At 42.7% G+C, this 27995-nt stretch overlaps 1 protein-coding gene across 1 annotated transcript in view; it reads right to left on the bottom strand.

Annotated features, from left to right (window-relative positions):
- PAXBP1 (PAX3 and PAX7 binding protein 1) overlaps positions 1–27995 on the bottom strand; it is a 49269-nt gene extending 21274 nt beyond the window's left edge. The window contains exons 1-9 of the mRNA XM_089688924.1: positions 27178–27995; positions 22056–22181; positions 18980–19150; positions 18440–18658; positions 16862–16965; positions 15454–15674; positions 13347–13536; positions 10971–11094; positions 1157–1259 (exon numbers count right to left, since the gene is read on the bottom strand). Coding sequence (XP_089545050.1) covers positions 1157–1259; positions 10971–11094; positions 13347–13536; positions 15454–15674; positions 16862–16965; positions 18440–18658; positions 18980–19150; positions 22056–22181; positions 27178–27382 — 1463 coding nt within the window. The 5' untranslated portion in view covers positions 27383–27995. The remainder of the gene's footprint in view (positions 1–1156; positions 1260–10970; positions 11095–13346; positions 13537–15453; positions 15675–16861; positions 16966–18439; positions 18659–18979; positions 19151–22055; positions 22182–27177) is intronic.

Below are 27995 nucleotides of genomic sequence, written 5' to 3'. Positions count from 1 at the left end.
AGGGAGAGCTGGACAGGGTCGTAGAAGGTCCTTAGGACAGGTATCTGCTCCTTTGTGAAAGAAGGAACAGGATGAACACTGCCAGAGCCCTACAAAATGACCTCCAGCAGGCCACTGGTGTGAATGTCTCTAACCAAACAATCAAACAGACTTCATGAGGGTGGCCTGAGGGCCCGATGTCCTCTAGTGGGCCCTGTGCTCACTGCCCGGCACCATAGGGCTCAATTAGCATTTGCCATTGAACACCAGAATTGGCAGGTTCACCACTGGCGCCCTGTGCTTTTTCACAGATGAAAGCAGGTTCACCCTGAGCACGTGACAGACGTGAAAGGGGCTGGAGAAGCTGTGGAGAATGTTATGCTGCCTGTAACAGCATTCAGTAGGACCGTTTTGATGGTGGATCAGTGATGGTCTGGGGAGGCATATCCATGGAGGGACGCACAGACCTCTACAGGCTGGATAATGGCACCCTGACTGCCATTAGGTATCGGGATGAAATCCTTGGACCCATTGTCAGACCCTACGCTGTGCAGTGGGTCCTGGGTTCCTCCTGGTGCATGGCAATGCATGGCCTCATGTGGCAGGAGTATGTAGGCTGTTCATGGAGGATGAAGGAATTGATACCATTGAATGGCCCACACACTCACCTGACCTAAATCCAATAGAACACCTCTGGGATATCATATTTTGCTGCCAGGTTGCACCCCAGATTGTCAAGGAGCTCAGTGATGCCCTGGTCAAGATCTGGGAAGAAATACCTCAGGACACCATCCGTCGTCTCATTAGGAGCATGCATACAAGCACATGGGGGGGCCATACAAACTACCGACTACCATTTTTGAGTTGCTGCAATGAAATTTCAGCAAAGTTAACTAGCTGGCTGCACAATTTTTTCACTTTATTTTCGGGGTGTCTTTGAATTCAGTCCTCTGTAGGTTGGTAATTTTCATTTGCATCAAATGATGGGGCATCCTTATGTTCCTAACACATTACCCAGTCCATATCAGTATAGATATCCACAGCATGATATTTTTCCCCATTGAGATCTTATGCATTTTCACAGTGTTCCTTAAATTTTTTTGAGCAGTGTATATTTAAAAAAAAAAAAAAAAAAAAAAAAAAAACAACAACACACACAGGGAAGCAGCCTGTTTACCTTCGGGCTTCTCTCTCAGCTATCCTCCTCTGCTTTGCGTGTTCTTGGTAAGATGCTCGATCTCGCCCAAAAGAGTCGAGATTTGGTGCCATGACCGCTTTACCTGTGAATTCACGTAACAGAAACCGCCAATCAGACAAGTTACTGAACACCTTCATTTGTCAAGCACCAAATCTTGTGTAAGATATCTATTTCAGAACAAACCATGATAAAAATGTTCCCATATTTATTCTGTTTTGTTTTTTTTTTTAACAACTCTCAGCCCCTGAAGTGTGAAGTCCAGGATTGAAAATAACGTTGTGAACAGGTTTTGATGGTTTATAAATACGACATTTTGCAGACATTTAATAAGAAAACATTTACAATCTAACACAATTCCCCAAAAGAACAGAATAACAACATAGTTTCTTTTTAAAGATAACCTGTCCTCAATTTAGAAAACTAAAGGTAAAAATCACACTAAATAAATATTCCAAGTGCTTACATGCAGTGATTTTCCTCTACATAAATAATTTAATATTCCTTTGGAATGTGCTGTTAATGAGCATTTTATATTTCCATGCAATGAGTACTGCCCCCTCCCTCCTTGTATGTAATAGCCCTCTTCTCTTCTGAGAGGGTCTTATAAGTCTTTGTAATGGTACAACTCCCCTCCCCTCCCTACATAACCTTTTATGTAGCAGCTGGGGTAGGAGTGAACAGCTGAGTTTGCTGGGGCTGCTTACTTGACATCCCAAATGGCGGAGCCTAGACGCAGTCTCAGGGCTTTTGGATGTCTGCACAAGGAGGATTTTACAAGTGCATAATATGCCTAAAATATGGTAAATCTTATTGAGTGTTGCTGGTCTGACAACAGGATGTAGAAGCCGGTCTGCAGTTTTTTTAAAGGTAAGAAGTTAATATTGCACTATACAACTTAGTTAAGCAGTTACCAAAACTGTATTTTTCAGAATTGTCCCTTAAACTGCTTTAATTATGTATCACCAGTTCACATTATTGGTAGTTATGGTGGTATTGGTAGAAAGCAACAATCCTAACTACTTCTCAAGCTGAAAACATGAGTTCACCGGTGATCTTAAAAGGCAAAATGTAACCACTGATCTAAATCTGTAGACTGCAATGCTAGCATCAGCATACGGATTAGGCTGTTTTTATTTTACCTTAATGCATTCTGTACATTAAGGTAAAAAAAAAAAAAAAAAAAAAAAAAAAAAAAAAAAAAAACACCTCTGCTGCAGATTCCCCCCTATTCTTACCTGAGCCCAATTCAGTGATTTGCACGAGAGCAGCGGCACTCGCCGCTGTCTCCCTCCTTGAAGGTCTGATTTATAGCAGTGGGAGCCATTGGCTCCAGCTGCTGTCAATTAAATGCTGTCATGAGGGGGGCTGTGGGCCGGACCTGGGTGGGGCCAAGCCAACAAATCTGTGTCAATAGATGTAGACAGTATGGCTTGGGAGCGGGCCTGCATGGACTTTAGCAGACACACAGAGGTTCCAATAATTCCTAATGGCAACCCCACAAATCGGCAAATGGGACGCTTTTGCATGCGCACCACACCAAATGTTGTTGCAGCTTCGTCCGAACCTGCTCCACCTCCCGAATCTCACCCTGCTGTAATACCGCTCTGTAAACCTAATTACAGAGGTAAGGGGGACTCTGATGTAAGGGTACCACTGATAGGGCACTAATATACGTGTTAAGGTAGGATTATGATAGGGACACTGATGTATAGGGCGCTCTGATGGGGACACTGATGTATAGGAGCAATTCTGATGCGGAAGGTACAGGCAATTTTTTTTTCTATTCAACCTTTATTATATAGTTCATGAAATGGTATTTCGAATGCCTTTGCTTACTTTTACTAAAGCTCTCTCCCTGTTATTCTAAATCATAGGCGGATTACAAATAAAGCTAAAAGTAAAATGTATTCATTTAAAACCGTATTCATTTTTAAAACTGATTTTTTTATCAGCCCCCAAATGTTTGTAAAATATGTGGTATGGCCTTGTACTGAAAAGACCCCTGGTCTAAAGGGAGAGGTCACTGTTCTGTAGATAGAGCTACTGATAACTGTAAACAATTTATTTTTTTGTAACAAATACGTGAAGATTCTCTTTAAGTACATGAACCCAAAGTTCCTGCACTTGCAGCATTTCATAGTTCTTGCACTTGAATAAAAAGAAAAATTACACTTTTTTTTTTTTTTAGTCCTGATAAAAAATAAGGACATAAAAAAATTTTCTTTCCAGCTCTATAGGCCACTTTTCGCTTTTGTTATATGGCCTTTTTGCTACTTTTTCAGTTTTGCCAAACTATATTTAGTCACCAGTCACACTGCTGCGATTTAAAATTGTTCAATTTGTTTGCAATTTCAGCATGATTTCAGGTGCAAATTCTGAAGACTTTATTGCTACTTGTGAAGATTTTCACAATTTCTTGCAATTAGCATTGTGATTTCCATTATATTCAGCCCCAAATCCAATCGCTGTCTAAATCTTGTAGACTTCACCTCCGTAACATCTCCAAGATACACCCGTTCCTAACGTCGGAAACCACTAAGCAACGTATTCACTCCCTGGTTATCTCTCGCCTTGACTATTGTAACTCCCTCCTCATTGGCCGACCTCATCGCAGGCTATCCCCTCTTCAGTCTATCATGAATGCTGCTTCCAGACTCATCCACCTTACTAACCGTTCCATATCTGCCACCCCTCTCTGCCAATCCCTCCACGGCTTTCCATTGCCCAACGGATAAAATGTGAAACAAACAATAACATATAAAGCCATTTATAACTCTGTCCCAAATTACATCACCAATCTTGTCTCCAAATATCACCCAAACTGTACTCTCCGCTCCTCGCATGACCTCCTGCTCTCTAGCTCCCTCGTCTCCTCCTTCCATGCTCTTCTCCAGAGCTTCCCCCATCCTCTGGAATTCTCTACCCCAACTTATCAGACTATCGCCTAGTCTGCTCACTTTTAGGCGATCTCTGAAAACCTCTCTCTTCAGGGAAGCCTATCCTGCTCTCAGCTAATAATGGAATCTTCTACTCTTCCTACCAGTCCATCCCCCACAGTTACTACCTTTCGTACCACTAGCCCCTCCCTCCTAGATTGTAAGCTCCGAGGAGCAGGGCCCTCCTATCCCTCTTGTATTGAACTGTATTGTCTCCCATTATATTGTAAAGTGCTGAGCAAACTGTTGGCGCTATATAAATCCTGTATAATAATATAATAACATTCTATGTATGTGAAATGGCAACAAAACTGCAGAAAAAGTAATGCAAGAACTACTTTAGAAATCGTGTTGCAGCAAATCACACGTTAAGACACCGACATTCACATTCGTTAGATGCAATCTCATGTGCGACTTCAATTCACAAATTGCACCTGAAATCACATCGGTGTGACTGGGCACTTAAGCTAGCCTTCTGTGTTTGGTTTATTTAATCACAGGAGAAATTAACTGGGAAGTAGGGGCGTATAACACAAACTTTATGCTTCCTAGATCAAGTTGTCCTGCGTTTAAATATACACGAGTTTAGATATATTCAGAGTTTCAAATCTGGATGCTGAGAATTCTATTTTCTCTAAACATAGCTTAAAGGATAAGTTCACCTTATGTAACATATTCAGGGTGTAACATGTTACAGTCAGATTGGCCCCTGCACCCTCCAGATCACCGTTGTGACAGCTAGTGGGGGATCTGCTCCTCCCCCACTAGCTGTCACAATTTTATTTTTTTAAAACACAGCCGTACGGGGCTCTGCCCACCCGGCTACATCACTCATTCACAGTATTTTGTGAATGGGAAAACTACAAGTTCCTACAGCCTTTGCGGCTGTCAGCATGTAGTTCTTAATGAAATTACCATGGCACTTCACAGGACCATGGTAGTTCATTGATCCTTCCTGTCAGTATGTGCTTGCCTGTGCAGGATGTACAAGCAAGTAGATATACTGACAGGTCAGGAGGAGACCTGAATGGCATCAGCGAGAGCCATACAAAGCAGTGTGCTTACAGTTGAAAGCACAAACACAGCATACTGTGAAACAGCACACAGTTAACCCATTGATCGCCCCACATGTTAATAACTTCCTGCCCAGTGCCATTAGTACAGTGTGAGTGCTTTTTATTAGCACTAACCACTGTATTGGTGTCACTGGGGATGTCAGTGACACCAAGTCAGTTCCCTCCAGTGTCTGAATGCAAGCCGCAGTCCCGCAATAAGTCGCTGATCGCCGCCATAACTAGTAAAAAAAGAAAACAAAACACACTTCCAATATATATACCGCCAAAAAAGGATGTAAATTTCATTTGGGTGAAGTGCTGCATGCCAGTGCAATTGTCAGTTAAAGTAACGCAGCGCCGTAAAGCAAAAAATGGCCTGGTCAGGAAGTGGGGTAAATCCTCTGGAGGATGATCTTTGATCTCTTTCATGTTGTTCAGGTAGATCTCCACCTCACAAAGGCTGCCTACCCGTGCTTTAGAGGCTCCACAAACAAAAAATAATAAATGCAATTTTTTACCTGCAAAAAAATGTGCATTTATTATTTTTTGTTAAAAGGTTAACTTTTCCTTTAACGGAATGCACCTAAATGAACAGCATGAATGGGAACAATAAACATTACATATTTTTGCATGCTTTTTGAAGCATGCGTCTTATAAACACATGTATGTCATTGCCCATGTGATTGAGGTCTATGTGCACTCCCTACCTGCACATATAAGTGCGTATAATTAATGGAAGCAAAATATGTACAAAACCATTACACGTTCACTTTTAGCACATTTATCCTTTAATTGACTCTCCTTGTCTTCCTTCCTCTGGGGCAGCTGCACAGTTGCTGCTGCAGAATTCTACTATCTGGGCTCTTTTCATTCATTCCTACGTGCTGATTTTTTCTGAGCAAACAGACTGAGCCGAGAGAAATTTACAGCAGCAGCATAGCATATAGCAGCAGCATAGCGACAGCAAGCATAAGATTTTGTTGGTGGGGTAATGGAGGGTAATTTTAGAGGGCAACTAAAGTATAGTTACCCTTTGAGCAGTTATAAAACACAAAATACACACTTGTTCCTAAAATGAACCCATACTTTGACTACAGCAGACAAAGTAAGGAAGGCCATAGATGGGTTAGTTTTTTCGTTCAACCTGCTAAAAAAACAGAACACTTTTGAGGTGGCTGGGGGAATCCTCCCCGTGGGGAAGCCTTAAGGTTTTTTACCTTAATGCATTCTGTTCATTAAGGTATAAAGCCTCCTATTGCAGAGGATCCCCCCCTCAGCCCCCCTTATACTTACCCGAGCCCGATCTTGATCCAGCAATGTGCATGAGAGCTGGGCCATTGGCTCCAGCTCCAGTCAATCAAATCATATGATGAGGGTCCAGAGCTGAACTCTGCTGTCTGTGTCAATAGACATAGATAGCTGGGTCTGGGAGTGAGCCCACACATATGCTACCATAGTGGCTTCCTGTGATGGCTCATGGAAAAGAGGAGGAGCTGAGAGTGCTGGCTGGGGACCCCAGAAGAGGAGGATTAGGGCTGCTGCTCAAAACCATTGCCCAGAGCAGCCAAGTATAACATGTTTGTTATTTTAATAAAAAAAAATGGAAACTTTAATATTTTAATCTGGGCTCAAGCCTAGCAGGTAGGTGTTGACTACAGTGCCTCCTGAAAAGCAATCCTATTACTTTTCACACTATGGGGAACATACAGGTTTGCCTTCGATAGGCTTAGAAAAACACATGACGTTTAAGTCACTGAATAAATGTCAACAGATGCAAAATAGGAAAGAACTGTACACTACAATGAAGACTACAATGTATTATACAGTTATTTTCTCCACAGAACCTCTGGAATACTTGTAAGCCATGTCAAGCTGCCATTAGACTACTTTTACCAAGAACACATTTACAGAAAATAACAGATAAGCAGTAAATGTAAAATTCTCAGTATGAGAAGATAAGGAGGAGCTGGAGGTGATCTAATTGTACAATATTGTGCTTTCAGCTCAGTTCCAAGGACATGCAAACAAATATTCTGTAAGGTGAAAGAAGAGGACGATGCTGAATCACAAAAGGGCAGAACAGGAGAACTGGCGAAGCACACACACGGCAGATAAATCTCTAATCAGGTCTGTAGACACCTCAGGACCCAGAAACAAAGCCAATATATCAAAATATTCAGTTAGAACCAAACATTCGAGCATCTTGTAAAAATGTGCATTTAAAGAAGAACTGAAGGCATTTTGATAACACAGGCAGGCTATTTATCAAAAAAAAGACATGCATTGTCTCTTCCTCAAAAATACACCTACCTGCCTTCTCACAGTGTTCGCTGGCATGTAATCCAAGCTGCGCATACAAAGCTCAACTAACATCGCCGGCATGGTCCCCATGTGCTGAGATTACTGACTCCAGCACACATGCAGGAGTTATATCATCCCGCGCTGGCCAATGAAAAGGCCCAAAGACTGGCATTTAGTGGGAAGATGCTGACGCCAGCAAGGGAAACCTCACAGACTTCGGACAAGAGGAAAGTATACTGACTTGAGTTCTGTTCTAACAAAAAAGCAGCCAGCGACATACAATGTACATTTTTTAATACATGTATTAACCCAGTCTGCACAATTGTGAACAGTCATCAAGATAATTCAAGACCGTGTTAGGCACCATGCACACTAGTGTTTTTTTAAGCTCCTAGAAGCAGTTATGAGCATTTTTGTTTCTGCTCCTGGAAGTGAATAGTTATCCTGTGTCCATGCACACTGTTTTCTGCTAGAAGTGATTTTCAAACTTCAGCGTTTAGGAGCAGAAAAGAAAAATTTTTCTGTAGAGTTTTTGGAAGCGTTTTCCCAGCAGAACAAAACACTGAACACTCCTAAATGCTAGTACAAGCTGGCACAAAAACTATTAACGTTTTTTAATAGCGTTTTTTTTTTTGAGATTATAAAAAAACGCTAGTGTGCATACGGCCTTAATCCATCTGTAAAATATCCATCATGGTCTGAACAAACAATCTTTTCTTAACTAGAACATAGGTGTACAGATGTCTATATCTACAGACATAAGATAATTATCACCTCACATGGCCTATGACTGGAATGGAAAATAGGTCTGTGGTTTAGAGATTTGCAGAGCGCTCAGTTACTATAGGTCACAACCAGTCTGCTTAACTGGATTCCCGATCAAAAAAAGGAGGACAAAGCTATCTCTTGATTTTGTCCTAGGCAAACACCATAGATGTCAGTAACTGGGCTGGGTATTTAGCTTAGCTAGCTGCATATCTCATACATGTTTGACATACAACTTGTCCAGACACCCGTGGGTGGTCTTTCCTGACCAAAAAAAAATAGAAATTTTCTATAAATATGACCAGGAGTACAGGGCATACTCTCAGCTCACTGATCTCCAGAACACTCATGGGGTAGACAGATTTTAAAGGTATATTGCTGCTATCAGCAGACAAGCCCATCTCAATTGAACAGTGGATACTACCTTAGAAAATCCAACTTAAACAGTTAGTTTTGTTACCCAAGATCTGCTGGCTGGAAATGTCTGCTGAAGTTGAAAGTACTTAAGACATTGGGCGATGATCATGTCATACTTAGAAGTAACTTCACTTGACCGCATGATTGACTGTTTATAAAAAGAATAATCTGGTACATATCTAGCAATTTTCCTACAATTTACCATCTCCTATGTAGTTGTGCAATCTTACCTAAACAATTCACTCAATCTGCAGCCAGAGAGGTAGGCCTCTACACTACAGTATAGAATGAGGCTCAACAAGCAGCAGGCCAGCTTAAGGAGGAACCACGTAAGGTACTAAAATGAATAATCAATACCACACAGGGCTTTCATTTAGTAACTACGTAGAGAACAGTAATAGTAACTCGCTGCACACCACTCAATCAGGAATCAACCATTTTATTGCAATCAGTATTGAAAACTGATTTGTAATTGCCCTCTAGCGATATGAAGCTTCGTCCGTCCATGAAGAGAAATGAAGATAACGGTTAGCTTTTGCAAATTCAATACATATCTTTACCACTTCCTGAGCACCCTATAGCAGAAATACTGGTGCAGGGCAGCAGCAGTGTGCAAGATCACACACACATATATCATATATATACACACACACACGATTTTCACCGGGTCCCGGCCTGTGATTTCCGAGGATCTCTGATGGGAAGGATAACTGTTTTGTTTACTAACAGTTCTCCCCCCTGTCAGCTCAGGCACACTGCTTACAGTGAAGCACATGGACACAGCCCCCTAGTAAAACACTCCCAGCACACAGTTAACCCTTTGATCGTCCCTCATGTTAACCCCTTGCTGCACAGTGCCATTAGTACAGTGTCACTGCTTTTTTTTTTTTTAGCACTGATCACTGTATTGGTGTCACTGGGGATGTCAGTGACACCAGATCAGTTCCCCCCAGTGGCAGAATGTCCGCCGCAGTACCGCTATAAGTCGCTGATCGCTGCCACTACTAGTGAAAATTAAAAATGAATTAAAAAATCCCAGTATATATAACGCCATTTGTAAACGCTATAACTTTCACGTAAACGAATTAACATGTATTGGTATTTTTTTTCTAGCAAAGACATGCAGCAGAATACATTTTGGTGAAAATTTAAGATGAAAATTTACTTTTATTTTTTTACTGGACATGTTTAATAGCAAAAAGTCAAAATTTCTCAATTTTTTTTAGTGCACAAAATTAAAAAACACTGCACAGGCGATCAAATACCACCGAAAGAAAGTTCAATTTGTGCGAAAAAAGGACGCAAATTTCATTTGGGTGCAGCGCTGCATGACCACGCAATTGTCAAAGTAACACAGCGCCATAGCGCAAAGAATGGCCTAGTCAGGAAGGGGGATAAATCCTTAAGAGGGCAAGTGGTTAAACGCCAAATCTACCCAAAACAGATTTTGCTCAGAGATTCTAGAGATTACATATCTGTACGAGAGCTGCAATAAGCACTGCAATGGCAAATAATGTTATGCTCCTTTGATGCATCCTTAAAAATATGGATCAAAGGACAATTTCACTTTTAGTAAAGCTGTCCTTTTTGGACCCTCAGTTCCCTGCCCAACAATGGATTCTCAGTGGAAAAATATTACCTGCAGCCTAAGCCCAGCACTGCTAACAATGCTGGCTGAGCCCGACACACATGTACACAGCAGTCCCCACTTATATAGACGGATCTATACTTGTATTCCTGTATTTCACTTGTAGTATAGCGGCCTCTCCATAGGAATGGAAGGGAAATACAAGGTACATGCCCAGGGTGGGGGGGCCCATTTTGAAGAAAAAAGGTGCCGTCCCAGGATCACAATGAAGATCACAGGTGCAGGGAAACAAGTTTATGTATACCCACAGGGAAACCACTAAAGAAAGGGGTCCATAAAGGACTATTTATGAATTACACTTCCTGTTATGAATTTGTGGCAGGGACAGAGATACACACTACTGCAAGACAATCTCAACACTGAAGTTTCACAGGTAAAGACCGTTCTATGCAGCCTTGACCACAAACCAATAGATGATTGGTTTTGGATGGAGCTGGCCAATATATAAGCTGTACTAAAAAAATATTAATCTGACACGTGGATATACAAAGCTTAGGATTGTACATGTACACGATTAGTCCCTTCCACATGTCCACAAGAGCACACTGCAAAAGTGATGAGCACCAGTTTGACACCTAAACCAGCTCTGAAATGGTTAAAGCACAGACATTTCAAGTGATTTACTAACAAGGTTGTTTAATGAATAATAAAAACCTTCAAGATGGACTGACTTGAATGGCTCGAAAACTCCGAAGATTCATCTTTAATATCATCTTGTCGTCTTTGGACAAGGCGGGCAGCTCGCTGTTTGTACAGCTGGTGCATTGCCGTTTCAAGGTCGTTAACCAGGGGCACCTGAAAAAATATAACAACATTCATAATACCCGGCCTTTGTGCATGCATCGGGGACAGGTTATTCCAAGCACTAAGAGGACTTCCCGAGAACAGTCTACTTTTCTCTTTCCAATTAACACATCAAACAAGAGAAATGCAGTCTGTAATGACTAAAAGAGCAAAAATCAAAATGTTTGGTAGTATATAGTGCATTGTACATTGCCTGCTCATCTATCCCAGGATGTCAAACAAAGAGAACCTAAACATGCTGCCATACAAACCAGATATACATCCTACCCTCATAACAGAACCCTGGCATCTTCCAAGACTCGACTTACCTGATATACCCTCAAGATTGTAGGATGGAAACTTGTTTAATTAATATCAATGGGCCGCTATCACACAATAGAGAGAACACCCATGACAATTTTCTTCTGTACTCCATTGAGTACATCATTCCCATCTGCTTCCATAAAGGCATGTTGGGAACAAGGTGGAGAGTTGCGCTGAGTCCGCTTTTGGTGGGAACTGCAAATATGCCCCCAATAAACAGAGCCAATACTCAGACAATGTGCATTCGATAGTGGAAATGTAAATTTGGCTTATTCAGGTTGGGGTAGAGCATATAAATTAGACCTATACAAGCCTCTGGTGGAGCAAGATTGCATAATATGTAATCCTCTACTAAGACCTTTAACTCCACAAACTAAGACTGGTCAAAGATGAGTCTTTTTTTTTTTATTCAACCAGCGGGCTGAATGAAAAAAATAAAAACGTATTCCTCCATCGACACAAGTGAGGTGGATGAAAGTATCTCCCCCCGTGACATACTATTGTGACAGTGGGGCTGTCAGTATAAACTGATCAGCAGTTGCAGCTGATTGACTGTAGCTGCTGATCGAGAAAAGTTTTCAAACACTTCTGATTGACTTTTGTTGAACAGGGATGGCCACACATAGATCAAAATTCATCTGGTCCCTGCTGAACCCTGCAATCTATGTTCAGTAGGCTCTTCAGAGAGCACTTTACCAGTGGGGTGAGGAGGCATTGTATTACTTCCTCAACGCCTGTTTTAACCCCCTAAATGAAGGACTATTCCTCTGCAACTGCATGTGGTTGCAGTGTGGCCCCATTCACCTGAATGTGTTGCATTTGGTGGGTTGTAGTGCCCGCCGAACGTGACGGGGGGTATAATTCCTGCCACACTTGAGAAGCAAAACTTCACAGCTGCAACATGTGTACACCCCAGGCGCTGACTTTCCAGCTAAAAGGACAGCAGTTGCTGGGAGATAAAAATGCGAGAATTTACCCCCCACCCCAGCCACTAGTGTAAATGAGCCTTTACTGAAGCCTGATTGTTTAACATACCACACCATTAGGATCTGTGATTACCGATCCTAAAGTGGAACAGGATGGCGATGGCTACAACAAAGTTTGCTGAAGGCTTGGAAAATGTTTTGCAAAAAGCTTGTTGTATACAAAACCCTCTTACAAGCTAACGACCTGTATGTACAAGGCCTAAAAGTACCTATGTTTGAACAACGGACCTGTAAGATTAGTTTGTGCACTTCTCTGAAGCCAGGTGCATATGATTCTATATAAGACATAGGCTACCCGATTCTTTGGATATGACCAGCCCTGATAAATTAAATCAAACAGTAAATTATTTAACCAGATCTGTAGTCTCATAAGACGACTGATTCTGGAGACCCAATGCAAACTTCTCTTTTACATTGCAGTTATTAGCACCAACTCCCAACAAAAGGCTACAAAATACAGCCTCAATATTTAAACAAAACAGAACATGTCAAACCTACAGCGAGAGCAGCAGTTATTTAATAATTACATGATCTAAAAGAAGGTGTACACATGCCCAAGCTGAATATGTAGGAACCAAGAGATATGCGAGTGGTCCAAATAGAAAACCAAGAATGTTTTAAGGCCATAAAAAGGTCAAAACCTAAGATTCTAACTGCAGATATCTGGGATTTAAAACCATATTAAAAATTGTGTGTAAAAATGGGCTTCATAAAGGAAAAAACTTTCATTGCATTTGCAAGAGAGGTATGGAAAGTGACATTTTGCTTTTTGAATAATAAAATTAAAACACGTTTGGACTAAACTGGCATTGGATTCAAACATGAAAAAAAAACAAATAGGCAAACGAGCGTTGAGACAACAAACACAAAAGTACAACAGAAAAGCTTAGAGATAATAATGTGAAAACCACAGAAAGGTCTGAAACAGAAGACTAAAAACGATTGCATTCTTACCTTTTCACGGAAACACTCAAGCAAGTCTTGGACATACCCTCGCATTTCTTGTAAGAACTGATACCGTTCGGCATTATCCCCAGAACACCCTTCTAATCGGCTAATTGCTTTATTGGAGTCTTGCCGGCTTTGATCATGCTTCTCATACATTTCCAAATTTGCTTTGTGAGTTTCCTCCATTGCTCTGAGCCTGGTATAAAATGTTACATGTGAGCATGTTTATGTCTGTTTCTATTTCTGCACACAAAGTATTAGCAACAATAGCTCCTAACTTTAATCCATGCACCATTTTTTCAGACCTTACACCACAAAACACATTCCAGCCTAGTAATACACGTGTGTGTAGAAAGAAGTGAGTCCTTAAGCCCTTCTTCACACCAATGCGATTTGACAGTTCAAAAATTGCACGACAAGTTGCACCCTATTTGTGCTTATGGAACCACTCAAATCGGTGCGCCTGACTTGCACCCATTTTGAAAAAGGTTGCTGAACTATTTTTTTGTCAATTTCATGTGCAACTGGCATTGACATCTGTGCATGAAGTTAAACAGATGTCAGCAAGCCACACATGAAATCGCACTGACCGGTGGCTTTGAAATCGCACTACTTCAACTGAAGTAGTGCAATTTCAAAGCCGCATTCGGTGTGAACCAATACCAAATGATATTAGAAATCCATAAACATCTAAAACAGAGATCTCACTCTAAAAAGAGCAACCATTTAAAATGTAGATACCAACGTATCTAAGTTTTGCAAAAATACTGACACAAAAGCAAAAGAATAAATAGTACAAAGGAAAACCTTTCACCAATAGGATAGCACAATTGCTGCACAAGCTGTTTTGTGATTAAGGTCATTAAAATTACTTTTCCACCTTACTTTGCAGCTGCTGTAATCTTCTAAAAAATAAAATAAATGTAAAAAAAATTACAACCACATTGTGTTTTATACACTGTTGGTGTACAGAATGCCTCACACATCTAACTTTGTTCTCAGCTCACCATGTTAGCTGGACGTTGCACTGATACAAATCAAGTTATAGACATCCCTTGCAACAGTTATTTAATTTTTGGTGAGATACTTGCTAAAGTTGGCCATATATGGATCGAATCTTGGTCAATTCAGCAAGGACCGTCTGAGATTTGACCCATCTTTGGGCAGGATGGTTGTACTGAAGTTGATTCAGCAATCGACTTCAGTAAAACCAGCCTGTCATGTTTTTTTTCATGCGATTACTGTCAGCGGCTATAGCCACAAGCAGTGATCATTTAGTTCTGCTGGCAAGGAAGGCTCTCCGCCTGCAGAACACCATAACACTGTGAGAAGTATTTCCCCATCACTGACTGTGTTGATGGGGGAATCAAGCAATTTTCTTCCCTTCCACCCCTGGTGGAAGGAAAGAAAACTGCATATTCTATGGGCTGCTTAAGGGAGAAATCACACTATATGCAGCGACAGATGTTCTACCGTATGCGCAAGCTTTTCTTATAGTGTGAATTCATCCTAAGGCTAATCACTCTCCAAAAAGGATGCAGACGCTTTAGCCTTTTCTCATTAGAAAATTGAGATTTGCTCAAGTGAATGTAATAAAACAGACCCTTCCATTCACAAATTAATAAGAATGGGCATGCAACAGTTATTTTTCCTAACAGAGAATTGTTCACAGTTTGTTTTCTTATCAAAACTGAAGGAATAATTATCCTATTATGTACAACTTTGTGCTTGGAGTAAAGAAGTCTATAAAAAAAAAAAAAAGAAGGTATAATTTAATTTCCAAAACAGAGCAACTCATAGATTTGTGCCCGGGTTCATTATATTGTACAACGATAAAATGAAATGCTGCATATGTAGGCTTAACCTTGTATACCTGTGGCCCTCTGTGAAACTCATTGTCATCTCTATATTTGGTCCTCAAGTCCTAGTGACACAGCCCTGGCCCAGAAAGCAACCTCAGTAGGCAAGCCATTTGCTCAATTCTTGATTCCATCCGACTTCTTCAGTTCATTGTTGTTACACAAAAGTTTTACGGTTCCTGGTCCCATACAACAAAGGCCAGAGCAACTGAAAGCCTGTGGTAGTCCCCCAAAGTAAAGCTAGTCTGCCCTACCTGTCTTTAAGCTGGTTCTTTACCAAATCAATAGTAACAGGAGTCATCTCATTATTGGGAGTTTTGAAAGAGACAGAATTATCTGGTTTTGGAGGTTTTGTTTCAGCAGATCCGAAAGTAGAATAGGTGTAAGGGACATTATAAGATGAACCATAGGGTATTCCTTGGTAAGTGCTTGGGTAGAACAAATTATTTGTCTCGGCAGGCTGGGGTGCTTGGACCTGAAAGAGAAACATAAAATATTAGCTAAACTAAGCAGTCATGAAAGCTTTTTTAATAATATATTGAAATTTACAAGTTCTTTCATCTGATGATCCTGCAAACAAGTGTGTTAAAGTAGAATTCCAGCTAAAGCCAAATTAGTCTTAAAAGTGTTACTAAACCCCGGACCCTCCACTATATCTGCTCTCCCACAGTTCACAGAACATGGAACTGCAATTATTGTAGTAAATATAAATGGCTAAATACCTTTTCTCATCAGCAGTTAGAGCAGTCTTGTGGCTTCTGTGCCCAGCCCAGCACTAGCTAAAGCTTGAAGGAGGAGTTTTTTTTTCTGCTCCAAGAAGATGGAAATACCCTGACCTCTGTCTGGACAGTGCTGATTTGGCCCTGTGCTGATCATATGTACTCTCCCAAGAAAAAAAAAAAAAACTTCTCCAGCAATATACACCAAACTGAGCATGTGCATGCCTACGGTTCAGTCTGGAGACAAGTGGTGGTCACTTGAAAAAGGGGATGAACAGAGAAGAAAGGATCAAACAGCCTTTTCTACACAATGCAGAGGATTAACCCCTTAGGTTCCACAGGGAGTATAACAAGCATGCTTTACTGCATATACAGACTGATTTTACTGTTGTGGGTTTAGTAACACTTTAAAGCTGTTCCAGTTTTGTCATTTTAAATAGTTTATTTGGACCAAGCCGGAGCAGTTTCACCAATTTGGACAAAGGACCTTCAAATTCACAGCATCAGTCTTCAATCTGAAAGGGTAAATGGGGAACTGCTAGACCCAGTCAGGTTTTACTGCAATCTTGGACTCTGCCACAGAGATTTCCCCTCACATCCTGTTCTGAGAAAAACCTTTTGCCAGAAAAGAAGCGAGGGGGACTCTTACATAGCAGCTATTTTTTTTATTTTAAGTAGAGAATTGGAAAATTAGAACTCCTGGTAAGGCTAATTTCTGTCTGCAACCCTGCAGCAGATTTTCCCTTACTTCCTGTTTAGTAAAAAACAGGAAGTGAGGTTAAACCTCTCTAACAGAGCCCTGGATAAACCCAACAAGACTGGTAAACCTCAACCCTAGCCAAAATTAAAAAAACAAAAAAAAATGGGTTAGATATAAAATGTTAACTCGAACTGTATAAAACATTCTGCTATTATATGCAACTAGTATAAAAAAAATGCCCACCTGTGGTATACTAATTCCTTTACGTATCTGTTCCTGTTCCCAGCGACTGATTTCTTCATCTTGCTCCCCTGTTGCAAGAGCTTCGTCGTCGCTTCCCTCGATTCCTGTCACAAAAAACAAGAGTTGTGGGAAGCTGCATTGTCTGAAATATGGGTCCAAACGGAGAAAAAATGCTGCCAATATAGTAAAGGGTATGAAATGAACTCCTTAATGAGAACCTACAGCACTATTTAACTTTCTTTACACATACTGTGGTATGTGTGGCGTAGTGTGCAAGTGGTGCACAACACTTACACAAAAAAAAGCCCAAAGGCTGCGGTTTAAAAAAACAATAGCAATAGGGTAAAAGGGAAACTCCTCAAACTTACGCTACTTACTTTCAGTCTCTGAAAAAAATTACATTTCAGCAGCTACAAATACTGTAGCTGCTGACTTTTAATAAAAAGATACCTAGCTTTCCAATGATCTAGTGACATCATCACCTGGGTCAGTTCTTGACGTCCCCAGCATATTTACTGTGTGAAGCTGGCTGTGACTCCTTGCGACTTTACAATCAGCTTCCCACTGTGCAAGTGAAAGTCAAGCAGTGCTATGTGAATGGCTCCGCAGCCTCCCGAGACCTGTGCAGTGCCCCATGAGGGGCTCCTCACAAGATCTCCTTCGCTCTAGTTCCCTGGTCTCCTCCTCCCATGCCCGCCTCCAGGACTTCTCCAGGGTGTCACCCATCCTCTGGAACTCCCTGCCCCAACCCATCAGATTATCACCTACTCTCCCTCTCCTTTAGGCGCACCTCGAAAACCCATCTCTTTAGGGAAGCCTACCCCACCCCCTGCTAACTTGCCAACCTCCTCCACTCTTCCTACCACCCCATCCCCCACAGCTATCTCCTCCTGTGCCACCATCCCCTCCCTCCTAGATTGTAAGCTCGAAAGAGCAGGGCCCTTAATCCCCTCATGTTTTGCATTGTATTGTTATTCTGTCACATGTTCTGTCCCCCTCTGTAATGTACAGCGCTGAGCGAACTATTGGCGCTTTATAAATACTGTATAATAATAATAATAATAATAATAATGAGGGGGTTGGAGGGAGTTAATAAAAGTGGAACACCCCATTTAGGGTGATGTCCCGCTTTAACAATCACCCCAAGGGTCCATTCACACCAGCCTGGTCCTCTGCGGTGTGTTAAAAGCATGCATAAAGTTTGTTGCATTAGTGCATCTCATTCATTTTAACTAGTTATCACAACAGACCCAAAATCATGCATGCAGCATTCTCAGCAGCACACCAGCATACACATCCACTGGCAAAGTGTATTGGAATGCCTCAGAATTAATGCAACTGCATTTTGCCAACATATGCAACATATGAATTGTCATAATGCACTACAAAGTGTGAATGTGATTTTTTTTCCCTTTCAAATACAGGAATCTTTCCCATGCATCCAACAGCCAATGTAAAGTCTACTGCAAGATTTACCCAAACGAGTAAAACAGGAACTGCCTGACAGAAAGTTCTTGTCACTTAGCTCAGCACAAAATTAAGCACGACCTCTAAAAGTAACACAGTAATAGGGCTCACCAATTTCCTCAGCTATCTTCTGCCTTTGTGATTTCTCTCGTACTGAGAAAACGATCCGCCTCTTTTCATCATCATCGTCGTCATCGCTGGCATCATTCTCATCTTCACGTACCAATCTTTTGCCACCATCCGTATCCAAAGATGGAACGTCCCCTAGTTCCCGAGCCATCTGTCTCTTCTTGCGGGCAGCATGGATAAAGGCTGCATCTGGGATCTCTCCTACAAAATCACATCAACGGTTTTATGAAGATTTAGGAAGTGAAAAGGGAATCAAACCTTAAAGAGGAATTACATGTGTGGACGTCAGAGACCCGCCTCTCCACCTCGTCCAATCAGAGAATGCTTTGCATTCATTCAGAAAATGCAAATCATTCTCTGAACGGTGCCGGCACCAAGCAGCTGAGCTCCTGTGTTCAGAATGCAGCCACTTGGCACCGGACCCAGAAACAAGTGGCCACAACTGGAGTAGCGGTGTCAGTGTTGTGTTTGAAAATCAGGGATCTTTAACCTACTCTATCAGCAATCATTCTGACTTAGTACCTGGGCGCAGAACATTTAAAGATGACATAGAGTTGGCAAAAGAACCAGCTTTGGGTTTCTCATCCTCTTTTTCACTTTCTACTTCCATCTCTTCTTCACCAAGGTCACTGCCAGTGTTCATATCTTCCAGGCCACCATCTTTAATAACAATATTTCTGACAGGCTGATCTCCTAAACAAAAAGGAAGAAAAATGAAAACATTTTATCCAAACATGGGAATAAACAGCTTGGTGCTCCAGCACACTGCTGCCTGTTCTTGCCTCTAGTTGCACTCTTTTGTAGTCTGGAATCACAAGCTGGTTATAATCTACAAAGTTCAGCACTTTCTGATAGTACTGACATTGTCCCCACGCCTCTCTTAAATTCCTATTGTCTTATTGCAACTTATGCTTTCTAAAAATGTATTGTAGAATGTGTAATAATATTCACCTCTGGCATTAGTTTTACATTTAGCGGATAACGTATAGAAAAACTGGTGAGGACAGGGCATTAACAATCATAAATCATGTATAGGTAAGAAAAGCATAAAACCATCCTGACAAAAACACAAAGTTCCAATCATACCTTTTGTGATTGATAACACGTGTTTTAACCACTAGAGCACTAGCCAGTGTATATCCCTTCCTTTCCAGGCCTTTTTTTAGTGCTGTGATAGTTTGATAATTACTTGGCCAGTAAAACGATGTACCCCCAAAAAAAACATGTTCTAACAATTTTTAAACAGAGGATTTTCTTTTGGTGGCATTTAAAGGAGAAGTACAGTCACAGCTTGTTTGGTTGTACTACTTCTGTGAATCCCAGGAGTACAGTTCGTTCTGCACTCCTGTGACCAGTTATCAGCTGAGAACGGGCTCAAGTCTGCTGTCGTGACTCAGCAGGTCCATATCGCAACAATATGGTCAGGATCCACCCAGCAGCCTGAACCAGCACCTGGCTCAGCAGCGGAGGGGTATGGCTGGGGGTTTCAGAGCAGACAGCAGAGACTGACAGTCACCACACTCTGATCAGAGCAGTAGGATCACTCAGTTCTCAGCCTTGGAGCCAGAGGCAGACAGATGCAGCATCAGATCGATACTGCATCCACCAAAGTAAAAATAATTTTAAAAAAATGTTCCCCAACTTCTCTTAAATTAACCACTGGATTTTTTTCTCTTACTATATGAAGAAAGAAAAGAGCAAAAATTTTGAAACCCCACCACCTAACATTCCGACTCCCTATTGCATTTCTTGAGTCCCTAAAATGCCAGAACAATACAAACATTCCCAAAATTGTCTAGTTTAGGATATAGTGAATAGTGCCACAGCCCAAGCGTAGGGGTCAGGACTATGTAGTGCACAGCTTGCAGATATCAGCGGTCAAAATTAGTGTTCCCTTTTGGTGGTAATCGGTGTGAGTGCACCTTTAAATGTTGGTAGTCAGTGATGTGTGCCCCTTAAATTCAGGTGATCAGTGATGAGAGACCCATAATTGTTGGTGGTCAATGGTGTTTTTCTCCCCATAAAATTGGTGGTCAGTGTGCCCCCCCTCACAACCCTTTCATTGGTGGTCAGTGGGAGTGTTACTTACAAAGGATTGGCAGCAGAGCAGGAAATGGTTTGTTTACATTTGCAAATTATATGATCACAAGGTACAGAGCCACTCTGTGATCTGTGCTACATAATGACGTCTTGATCACAGGCTTTCAAAAAGAGCAGATTGTCCATGTGCGTTTTTTTACAATAGTAATCATGGCAGTAAGGTGGTTAATTTTTTGCCGCCCACATAACGATTATGTTACGTAATCGAGTCTCCCCACTGCCTGATTTATCTTCTTGAATCCTACACTAGCAACCTACAACTGCATACAATACACACAGATATAATTCTTGGGTTTCACTTTACACAGGTGTTTATAACCTATATAACCTATAGATAGAATAATCCCTGATGTCCATAGTATTCAATCGAATCATTCCTGGTGCTTACAGCATTGATCTCAGCTGTTTGCTTCTGTGTACCCGATGTTTGGCATTTGCGCATGCGCCATCGGGTCGGACTACAACAATATGGCGCCTGTTGCGCGGACATCCAGCATAGGGAAAATGGCGCATGACGTACCGCGCATGCGCCACCGTTCGTATTTAAAGACTGTCATTTGCGTCCACCACTGTAAGCTGCACCCCTATGAGTACGAGCCATTGCTCGAAACGCGTCAGAGAAAGCTACAGCAGGTCGGACGCATCACCGCCGGCGCCACGAGGGGCCCCGGCGGCCATCTTTGATCTTTTGCATGTCAGTTTTCCTGCTATCCTGTACCTCTAATAAAGATACCTGAGGATATTACACTATGTGGCCCTTTCTATTTATTTGAGCATTGGTGAAAACCGGCCAAATCTACGGAAAAGCTACATCTATTTGGATACCAGGCCTTGAGGGATATGCTGACCAGATCTGACCAGACCAGGATGAGGATACAGGAGGTCCAGTGATATTTTACACAAATGCGCATAAAGATTGCGTATCTGGTGAGTGCGCAGTCTTCATATTTTATCACCTGTTGGTCCTTCATATAGGACGTTTGAAGATCATCCCGGATCTCAAGAGCACTCCTTCATTGGACTGTTTCACTCTCCTCACTTTACGGCCACCATTTAGTGGCGGTATTAATTTCAGTCACTGTTTATCACTATTGTGTACCATTAGTGGTTTATTTATTATTGTGTCTAGTTATATAGCGCTGCACCTCCTCTTTCACATTTGATCCTACACTAGCAACCTACAACTGCATACAATACACGCAGATATAATTCCATGACGTGGACAAGAAACAAAGCATCATGCCATGTGCACACCCACAGCTGCTGAAGGGGGTAGCAGCAGGGGGAGGGGGGGGGGGGGGTGTTGGGAGAGAGTAACCAGGGTAAAAGCATGGCTCAGTTTTATGCCCCCCCAATCTCAGGTGCGAACAAGCACTTAAACAAGCTCTAAACGAACTGGAAGAGCATGTGGTATAAAATACACATTTCATTGTTAGAACAATTACTCATTTACCTGCAAAAGAAAGCAGAGAACCACACAGTTGAATTAATTTCTTACCATCTAGTCCTAGGATAACATCTGGCTTGGGTTTCGTTTTCTCCTGATCCTCTTTAAATTCCTTTTTAAGGAGTTTTACTATCTTCTTGCTGTGATTTGATTTCTTTATTTTAAAAACTTCTTCCTCTGTGTAGTAAAAGATACCACAAATAGAAATGATCAGGAACTACAATAGTCAGGAAAGAAGAACATATTACCCTTTCCCTTCCCTGAACCTAATTCAAACTGAAAAATGCAGTTCGTGGCATTCACACACAAACACGTCGCCCATGGAACAAAATTCCTGAATGGCTTTCACCTTTTAGATTATAGATATTCAAACATTAAAGTAGAACTAAAAATAAAACTTTTTTTTTTTTTTTAGTTTTGGATAGAGTGGAGTTGGGTTAGACCATCTGTCAGTTTTTATTGCTGTGTTCCTGTTATGGAGATTCACCCTCTCTATTTGTCCTGTTTACCATTATCATCGAAAGTGGAAAAGAAACCCCAAATTTTGGACTGCCTCCAAAAAAGTAAAAGAGGGAAATTTTTCATTGGGGACACTAGTTCTGGTGACCTGTGAATTCTCTTAATTTTAAAAGGGATTTTCTCTCACTTCCTATTTTGGCTATGGGACAGGAGGGGAGTGCAAATCTCCCAAATGGGACACAGAAGACAAAATATAAACTGACAGGGGTTATAACCCTGCCTAACTCTATTCAAAATGAAAGTTTTTCATACAGTTCTACTCTAAAGTAAATCTAAAAACTTTTTTTTTTTTTTTTAAACTTGGATGGAGTAGGGAAGGTTTTTTTTTTGCGGCCTCTGCTGAGCTTCACACCATTTGTCCTATGACCATTTTCACCAGGACTTAAAGTGAGGAGAAATTTAGATGTAAATAGAACAAAAATAGAGGCAAAATCTTCACTTGGGTATAAGTGTTCTGGTGACAACTGTAAAACAATGGATTTCCCTCACATTAGAGAAAACTCCTCTTCTCTCCTGTTGCGCAGGACAAAACAGGCAATAAAGGCAAATCTTCCTGACAGGAGACAGGCAGAAAAAAAAACTTGTTGGGGGTTTAAACCACTTGATACTATATGCAAAATGTTAAAAAAATGTTGGTTATAGATCTGCTTTAACTAGCACTGTGCTAAGAATAACTGAATATCACAGAGCAATTCAAAGAACAAAGACCTCACAGCAATACAACATGAAATGAGCACTATGCAAATGTGAAAGACAGAAAGAGATCAACAAAACTCCAAACTTATTTTAAGGATTGGCACCTTTGGCGAGTGGGTACCTGAAGTTGACAGATGCCCGCTCCCACATCCGCTGCGATCACCTAGGCGGTCGGAAGAGGAAGTGGTCCTCATACCCTCCCTCCCTGTTGTCTTGTAGGACACGTGACAGGTCCCAGAATACAACAGAGCCATTCAAGAAGCGCAGCGCTACTTGCGTATGCGCAGTGGGCACCCAGCTGTGAAGCTGCAAGCTGTCACAGCCGGGTGCCCACACTGAAGATGCCGCCACCTAGAATACAGGAGGGCCGGTGAAATGGGCTACAGCAGGGGGACCGCGGGACAGGTAAGTGGCTGTTTTTTTAAAAGTCAGCAGCTACAGTTTTTGTAGCTGTGACTTTTCTTTTTTATAGAGTGAGTGGAACTCTGCTTTAAGTAATGTCTGGGGCTTTTAAAAATAAAAGGAGCTTCATGGCGACTTAAACACTTAATAATTTTAACATTGCGCCATTTATTTCCTCCACCCCTCCTTCTCTCCAGCACCGCACCCAGGGATTAGCAGGGAGGGGAGAGACCGTGCAGTGTAATGAGCACTGGTTGGCTGCTCCTCAGGAAAGGGGAGTGTCTGGCTTATCCTCTCTCCATTTCGCTGCCAGTTTTTGCATTATTTGCACACGTTTAAAAAAAAATAATTTAAGGCCTGAAGATGACACAAAGCCCCCCAACATATATTTTCTGAAATCAGAGATCCTAGAGAATAAAAGAGCAGTAGTTGTAATTTTTTAAGTCACAGGAATATTATCACAAAGGTCAAGGAAACGCAAAATTTATTATATTGTGATTTGTTTTTTGAATGAAAAGTTAATGAAAGTGTAAAAAAAAAAAAAAAAAAAAAAGTGTTTGAAAAATTGCTGCGTGAATATCTTGTGACATAAAAAAATTGCAACACCCACCATTTTATTCTCTGCCTCTACTTAAAAAAAAAATTACACACATAATATATATATATATACACACACATACATACACACACACACAGCTCAAAAAAATTAAAGGGACACGTTGATGCAGCAGGCTAGTCCATTTTGCTGAAATTTAGGTGCAGCAACTCAAAATGGTCCTCAGTAGTTTGTATGGCCCCCCCACGTGCTTGTATGCATGTCTGACAACGTCGGGGCATGCTCCCAATGAGACGATGGTTAGTGTCCTGGGGGATTTCCTCCCAGATCTTGACCAGGGCATCACTGAGCTCCTGGACAGTCTGAGGTGCAACGTGGTGACATCGGATGGACCAAAACATGATATCCCAGAGGTGCTCTATTGGATTTAGGTCAGGCAAGCGTGGGGGCCATTCAATGGTATCAATTTCTTCATCCTCCAGGAACAGCAGCTTACTCTCACCACATGAGGCCGGGCATTGTCATGCACCAGCAGGAACCCAGGACCCACTGCACCAGTGTAGGGTCTCACAATGGGTCCAAGGATTTCATCATGATACCTAATGGCAGTCAGGATGCCATTGTCTAGCCTGTAGAGGTCTGTGTGTCCCTCCATGGAGATGCCTCCCCAGACCATCACTGACCCACCACCAAAACGGTCATGCTGAACGATGTTACAGGCAACACAACGTTCTCCATGGCTTCTCCAGCCCCTTTCATGTCTGTCACATGTGCTCAGGGTGAACCTGCTCTCACCTGTGAAAAGCACAGGGTGCCAGTGGTGGACCTGCCAATTCTGGTGTTCAATGGCAAATGCCAATCAAGCTCTATGGTGCCGAGCAGTGAGCACAGGGCCCACTAGAGGACATCGGGCCCTCAGGCCACCCTCATGAAGTCTGTTTCTGATTGCTTGGTTAGAGACATTCACACCAGTGGCCTGCTGGAGGCCATTTTGTAGGGCTCTGGCAGTGCTCATCCTGTTCCTCCTTGCACAAAGGAGCAGATACTAGTCCTGCTGATGGGTTAAGGACCTTCTACGGCCCTGTCCAGCTCTCCTAGAGTAACTGTCTCCTGGAATCTCCTCCATGCTCTTGAGACTGTGCTGGGAGACACAGCAAACCTTCTGGCAATATCACGTATTGATGTGCTGTGCTGGAGAAGTTGGACTGCCTGTGCTACCTCTGTAGGGTCCAGGTATCGCCTCATGCTACCAGTAGTGACACTGACCCTAGCCAAATGCAAAACTAGTGAAAAAACAGTCAGAAAAGAGGAGCAGGGAAAAAATTGTCAGTGGCCTCCACCTGTAAAACCATTCCTGTTTTGGAGGTTGTCTAATTGTAGCCCATCTAGAGTTAATTTCATTAACACCCAAGCAGCTGAAACTGATTAACAACCTCCTCTTCTACTTCACTGACCAGATAAGTATCCCAGGAGTTTAATTGACTTGATGCTATACTCTGATTAAAAAGTGTTTTAAATTTTTTTTGGAGCAGTGTGTGTGTGTGTATATATATATATATATATATATATATATATATATATACACACACACTATATCGCCTAAAGTATTGGGACGCCTGCCACACAGATGAACCTTAACAGCATCCTAGTCTTAGTCCGTAGGGTTCAATATTGAGTTGGCCCCGCCCTTTGCAGCTATAACAGCTTCAACTCTTCTGGGAAGGCCGTCCACAAGGTTTAGGAGGGTGTCTATGGGAAGGTTTGACCATTCTTCCAGAAGCACATTTGTGAGGTCAGGCACTGATGTCGGGGGAGGAGGCCTGGTTCGCAGTCTCCACTCTAATTCATCCCAAAGGTGTTCTATCGGGTTGAGGTCAGGACTCTGTGCAGGCCAGTCAAGTTCCTCCACCCCAAACTCGCTCATCCATGTCTTTATGGAGCTTGCATTGTGCACTGGAAGGGGCCATCCCCAGACTGTTCCCACAAAGTTGGGAGCATGAAATTGTCCAAAATGCCTTGGTATGCTGATGCCTTAAAGCGGAGTTCCACTCGCCCTGTCAAAAAATAAAAGCAGCTACAAAAGCTGAGTTGCTGTTGTTCCCAGTTGCTTCCACTTTGTTATAATCCCACTAACAGTTGACCGTGGAATATTTAGTAGCCAGGAAATGTCACGGATGGACTTATTGCACAGGTGACAACCTATCACGGTTCCACACTTGGAGTCACTGAGCTCCTGAGAGCGATCCATTCTTTCACAAATGTTTGTAGAAGCAGTCTGCATGCCTAGGTGATGATTTTATACACTTGTGGCCATGGAGGTGATTGGAACACCTGAATCCAATGATTTGGAGGGCTGGCCCAATACCTTTGTCAATATAGTGTATATACAAATATAAAATGTTTGGGGGTTCTAAGTCATTTTCTAACAAAAATGATCATTTTTACATGTAGGAGAGAAATTTCAGAATTTGCCTGGTAGGGAAGTGGTTAATGAGACCTCCTGGAGGCTAAAAGACCACCTGATGACTCTCCTGTCCTCCAATGAAGATAATAATGTGCACATTGCTCTTTATTAGCGTCTTTTGCCGGCCATATCAGATGGGGAAAGCGACCCATGGAGCAGACATGGCAATTTACAAGTTGCTTTGGGATCAGTAACAGGAAGGGGAGATCAGAGACAGGATGTTCGCTGCTCTCCCTCCCCTCTACCTGGTTATACCCCCCATGCCAGTCCAGGGACCGCCGTTGGGCTCACAGAGCCTGGAAAACATGGGGGTTGGGCGGCTATTACTGGAGGTGTGGAAGAGTTCCAGCAGCAGCTTTACAATACAGGACAAGGAGGGCCCACATCTGGGGGAGGTCAGCCATGCTGGGACTTGTGGGGCACTCATAGCCCGCCCATTGCTGTCAATGATGGGGGGAGGGGAGGTCTGTCACCCATCACTCGTGATACTCCCAGCACCTGGAGCCCATTCCCGCCCTCCCCTCCTCCACGCTCACCATCCTCTTCATCCTGGAAGCTGAGGAGTTTGGATTTAGGCTCCCGGGCCCGGAAGGCCGTCTGCACGCCGCCGTCTGTCTGAGGGAGGCTGGGCGGAGGAGGCACGACGAGGGGCTCGCTGACCTCCGAGGCCTCCTGTTCTCTTTCCTCTTCCTCCGAGTCATTTCTCTTCCTCACATTCACCCGCCGAGCCTTGCGAAACATGGCGGCCCCGCCAAACCGAACACAGCACCGAGCAACGCCGCGCCGAGCTCCGCACCACGCACAGCGCGCTCACAACAGCGACCCCTACCGCACGACGGCTTCCAGTACAGCGCGATCACTACACCACGGCAGCCCACAGCGACCCCTACCGCACGGCGGCTTCCAGTACAGCGCGATCACTACACCACGGCAACCCACAGAGACCCCTACCGCACGGCGGCTTCCAGTACAGCGCGATCACTACACCACGGCAGCCCACAGAGACCCCTACCGCATGGCGGCTTCCAGTACAGCGCGATCACTACACCACGGCAGCCCACAGCGACCCCCTACCGCATGGCGGCTTCCAGTACAGCGCGATCACTACACCACGGCAGCCCACAGAGACCGCCAATACACCGTGCATACAATACCACACAGCGGCCTCCAATACACTGTGCAAACTACACCACAGCGACCTCTATCACACGGAGGCCTCCAATACACCGTGCGTACTACACCACAGCGACCCCTACCACAAGGAGGCCACTAATGCACTGTGCTTGCTACACAACTACAGCACACCGCGACCCCATCGCACGGCGGTCTTCAATGCTCCGTGCTTACTACACCA

This window comes from Staurois parvus, unplaced genomic scaffold (genome assembly GCF_062004578.1).
Source record: "Staurois parvus isolate SC_StPar_1 unplaced genomic scaffold, SC_StPar_1.0 ptg000461l, whole genome shotgun sequence".
Taxonomy (NCBI): Eukaryota; Metazoa; Chordata; class Amphibia; order Anura; family Ranidae; genus Staurois; species Staurois parvus.
The sequence above is the reverse complement of the archived record's forward strand: the minus strand, read 5'-3'. Positions and strand labels throughout refer to the sequence as shown.